Source organism: Oncorhynchus mykiss, chromosome 15, assembly GCF_057628025.1.
Source record: "Oncorhynchus mykiss isolate SJ-2025 chromosome 15, ASM5762802v1, whole genome shotgun sequence".
In the NCBI taxonomy this organism is placed as follows: domain Eukaryota; kingdom Metazoa; phylum Chordata; class Actinopteri; order Salmoniformes; family Salmonidae; genus Oncorhynchus; species Oncorhynchus mykiss.
Window position 1 is genome coordinate 43,033,101 of NC_143036.1, and position 4,930 is coordinate 43,038,030.

Below are 4,930 nucleotides of genomic sequence, written 5' to 3' on the forward strand. Positions count from 1 at the left end.
AAGGAGAAGACTGATCAGAGATGCAGCCAAGAGGCCCATGATTACTCTGGATGAACTGCAGAGATCTACAGCTGAGGTGGGAGACTCTGTCCATAGGACAACAATCAGTCGTATATTGCACAAATCTGGCCTTTATGGAAGAGTGGCAAGAAGAAAGCCATTTCTTAAAGATATCCATAAAAAGTGTCGTTTAAAGTTTGCCACAAGCCACCTGGGAGACACACCAAACATGTGGAAGAAGGTGCTCTGGTCAGATGACACCAAAATTGAACTTTTTGGTAACAATGCAAAACGTTATGTTTGGCGTAAAAGCAACACAGCTCAAAACTCTGAACACACCATCCCCACTGTCAAACATGGTGGTGGCAGCATCATGGTTTGGGCCTGCTTTTCTTCAGCAGGGACAGGGAAGATGGTTAAAATTGATGGGAAGATGGATGGAGCCAAATACAGGACCATTCTGGAAGAAAACCTGATGGAGTCTGCAAAAGACCTGAGACTGGGACGGAGATTTGTCTTCCAACAAGACAACGATCCAAAACATAAAGGAAAATCTACAATGGAATGGTTCAAAAACAAACATATCCAGGTGTTAGAATGGCCAAGTCAAAGTCCAGACCTGAATCCAATCGAGAATCTGTGGAAAGAACTGAAAACTGCTGTTCACAAATGCTCTCCATCCAACCTCACTGAGCTCGAGCTGTTTTGCAAGGAGGAATGGGAAAAAATGTCAGTCTCTCGATGTGCAAAACTGATAGAGACATACCCCAAGCGACTTACAGCTGTAATCGCAGCAAAAGGTGGCGCTACAAAGTATTAACTTAAGGGGGCTGAATAATTTTGCACGCCCAATTTTTCCGTTTTTGATTTGTTAAAAAAGTTTGAAATATCCAATAAATGTCGTTCCACTTCATGATTGTGTCCCACTTGTTGTTGATTCTTCACAAAAAAATACAGTTTTATATCTTTATGTTTGAAGCCTGAAATGTGGCAAAAGGTCGCAAAGTTCAAGGGGGCCGAATACTTTCTCAAGGCACTGTACTTCAACATTGTTGTTGAAAAAAAACGGGATTTTGTTTTTGAGTATACAAAACATTAAGAACACCTGCTCTTTCCATGGCATAGACTGAGCAGGTAAATCCAAGTGAAAGCTATGATCCCTTATTGATGTCATGTGTTAAATCCACTTCAATCAGTGATGATGAAGGGGAGGAGACAGGTTAAAAACGGTTTCTAAACCTTGAGACAAGGTGAATGGACAAGGCAAAAGATTTCAGTGCCTTTGAATGTGGTATGTTATCATCAATGTGGCCAAGCTTACTGCTATCTAGAACCTCTATACCAGGTGGTGTCAGAGGAAGGCCGTAAAAATTGTCAAGGACTCCAGCCACCCTAGTCAGAAGCCTGTTCTCTCTTCTACCGCATGGCAAGCGGTGCCGGAGCGCCAAAGTCTAGGTCCAAGAGGCTTCTAAACAGCTTCTACCTCCAAGCCATAAGACTACTGAACATCTAATTAAATGGCTACCCAGACTATTTGCATTGCCCCCCCCCCCCCCGCATATTTTACGCTGCTGCTACTCTCTGTTATTATCTATGCAAAGTTACTTTAAAAGTTCTACCTACATGTACAGATAACCTAAATCCCTTGACTAACCAGTGCCCCTGCACATTGACTCTGTACCGATAACCCCTGTATATAGCCTCGCTATTGTTATTTTACTGCTGCTCTTTAATTATTTGTTACTTTATTTAAAAAAAATTGTAGGTATTTTTCTTAAAACTGCATTGTTGGCTAAGGGCTTGTAAGTAAGCATTTCATTGTTGTATTCGGCACATGTGACAAATACAATTTGATTTGATTTGATGTTATTAGGTACTAGGCGCATCGGTTTGAGTGTGTCAAGAACTGCAACGCTGCTGGGTTTTTTACGCTCAAAAGTTTCCCGTGTGTATCAAGAATGGTCTTCCACCCAAAGGACATCCAGCCAACTTGACATAACTGTGGGAAGCATTGGAGTTAACATGGGCCAGCATCCCTGTGGAAAGCTTTTGACACTTTGTAGAGTCCATGCCCCAACTAATTGAGGCTGTTCTGAGGGCAAAAGTGCCAGCGTGCAACTCAATATTAGGAAGGTGTTGTTGCTGCTGGAGGTTTGTCAGGTCAATGTTTACATTATGCCTACCCTTCATAAATGTAAACTTCTTATGGCACACCACAACACAACAAAGTCAGTTTATCCAACAATGGATTACCGCCTAAAATAAAACTATACCCTGTAACCAAAACTATACTCTGTAACATCATTCCAAATGGAGGAAACAAGCATGCTTATCCTGGAGAGAAGTGTGCTAGCATCTCATAGGAATAGGCTATTACTGAATAAAAAAAAAAAAACATTTAAAAGAGGAGCAAAATAACAATATATGAATCAACTCATTGGTTCTGAAACACAGATTTTATTCAAACAAACAATTAAAAATAGTCTGCCAAAATACATAAATCACAGTCAAAGCAGAATTGCATACATTTGTAGAACATTCTTTCTTGTGTTCCTTTTCGGAAAAAAATCTAAGTGAGCGATAGAAACATCAGAATGATTGTTAAAGTTATAACAGTGTTTATTTAAATTTTTTGAAGAGGAGGGTTAGGCCATGGTGCATTGGATTCAGCAATGAGTGATTGAAACAAAAGAGATGAGATGTAGTACACACAGTAAAGGGCCCGGGTGTAGATTCATTAACACGATGTAAAGGTTTTCCAGAAGAAGTTCTTGCATCCAGCCTTGCGTTCACGTGGAGCCAGTACTGGGCCGGGTGCACGCTCCAGCTCGAGATCCACATCCTCCTGCTCCACGCCATGAGACATGTCATCCAATTCAATCGCCTCGTTCTCTACATGTGCGAGCTCTGAGAGTAGCTCTACGAGTGTATTCCTGGCAAGCTCCTGAAAATAGATCAAATAAGATTAAATAGTTATTTTTTCTGTTTTGTGGAGACAGAACATTTCACATTTTAGCAACAAGATCCACTGAAATAGAAAGAAATCAACATGCTTTAAAAAAAATTTTAGCATACCCATTTAGGAAGGAAATCAGTGTTTGAATGTTTTCGCTTCCCTCACATTGCTAGAATAAATAGATGTAGGCTATTAAATCTGCATTATTTCAATTTATTTAAGCTGTCTTCAAATCTATTAAAATGACCTTTCCAATGCTGTTACGCATGAATCGATCACTTAAACCGAGATGTATAAACTACTTTCCCATCATGTACATTTTTGGGGGAAGAACACTTTTCATTAATAAACATTAGGTACTTTTTTACCCATTCTACCGTATGTTCTGACTATGCTACGTAATTGACAGCTAACTACAGCATACCCCAAATTCCAGAGACCTCTTTCGTTCTTATTTTACATTTTTCATTTTAAAGGTTGATTTAAAATATAGATCAATATACATTTATATTTTGTTAGTTGCTCTGATACCAATATTTCCTCAGCACTTAATAATATGTATTTCAACCTGTCCTGGCTCTAAGTAGAGGAGAGATTGACTTCATCACTACTTTGTGAAAAGTATTGACATATTGAATGCACTGAGCTGTCTGTTTAAACTACTGGCACACATGTCAAACACCAATGCAAACCCCACAAGACATGCCACCAGAGGTGTCTTCACAGTCCCCAAATCTAGAAAATACTATTGGAGGCACACAGTACTACATAGAGCTACACAGAACTCTATTCCACATCAAGTAGCTCACACAAGCAGAAAGATCAGATTGAAAAAAATATAAAAATGCACCTTATGGAACAGCATAAACTGTGAAGAGACACATACACAGTCATAGACATCCATACACACACATATGATAACATACGCACTATACACACACATACACATGGATTTGTGTTGTAGATATGTGGTAGTAGAGTAGTGGCCCGAGTGCACACACAACTATGTTGTGAAAAGTAATGTAATGTTTTTTTTATTGTGTATAAATCCATTAATTTTGCTGGAAGAGTGCCAGCATTTAAATGGGGATCCATAATAAATTCAAATACTTCATTTCTTGGTTGCTTCCCTGCATCATACTAATTTCCTCGATTAATTTCCCTGTGCCTGCCAGTAAAACCAAAGAGTTAACTGTATGGCAACGCATGTGCTTAAATTTACATTTCTAGAAGGTATAGTCGCTAGACTCTAGAGGTAAATCTACTTAAATTGTAGTTTACAGCTGTGCCATCAAACTCAGAAAAAAATAATATAATATGGCCACTGCAGCCAGAGATATATGTTGTTTAAGAACAATTTCTAATAATGAAAGTCTGATTGAAGGTATTTACCTGTTTGCCTGCAGGTGCCATGAGTGACCGTTGGAGCAGCTGGCGGAGTTTGGCATCGGACGGAGCGGCAGAGACGCTGCTGATGGCCAGGGCTAGGGAGAGTAGTGCTAGGGCGCACTGGACACGCGTCGAGAGCATCTTCTTCTGGGTCTCGGGGGAGGCAGAGGATGGATAAAGGTGGTTCAATTGGGCAGACAATCGTTGAGATTGGCTTCTCTTTGAGTTCTGCTGCTCCTGTTGTTCTTGTCCCCCCTCCGAACCTGTCTTTTAAACGGTTCATCTGACGTCAGGTGGTAAGGGGGGTTTCCTTCTGGTGGGTTTGGGTATGAGTGATGATTCCAAGTGACAATGTTTCCACCGATTAGAGAGTCGTGCGCATCCTTTGAGATAAGGGAATTCATGATCCTTTCATTTGTTGAATATTGTTCGATTAGTGAAAAATGGTTTCATTTGTATAGACTATCACTTCGTGTGGATCTTATTGAATTTCAGAAAATGTTCAGTTTTATAAAAGTTCAACAACTTCTTTTAGGGGGTGTTAAGCAAATGAGATGAACTCAAGGCTCTGGAAAATGGAAAATC

The 4,930-nt window shown here is 39.9% G+C and overlaps 1 protein-coding gene across 1 annotated transcript; it reads right to left on the reverse strand.

Annotated features, from left to right (window-relative positions):
- Positions 1–2,437: 2,437 nt before the first annotated feature.
- On the reverse strand, positions 2,438–4,623 carry LOC110490058 (somatostatin-1A). Its single transcript, XM_021563184.3, has 2 exons — positions 4,349–4,623; positions 2,438–2,944 (listed from the first exon to the last, which is right to left on the reverse strand). Exons 1-2 carry the CDS (start codon positions 4,484–4,486, stop codon positions 2,738–2,740), a joined length of 345 nt encoding a protein of 114 aa, XP_021418859.1. The 5' UTR covers positions 4,487–4,623; the 3' UTR covers positions 2,438–2,737.
- Between the last annotated feature and the right edge of the window lie 307 nt (positions 4,624–4,930).

Coding starts and splice junctions, on each gene's coding strand:
- LOC110490058 (XM_021563184.3), bottom strand. CDS start 4,486: ATGCTCTCGACGCGTGTCCAGTGCGCCCTAGCACTACTCTCCCTAGCC. Junction 2,945..4,348: donor TGGCACCTGCAGGCAAACAG/GTAAATACCTTC, acceptor ATCTATTTTCAG/GAGCTTGCCAGGAATACACT.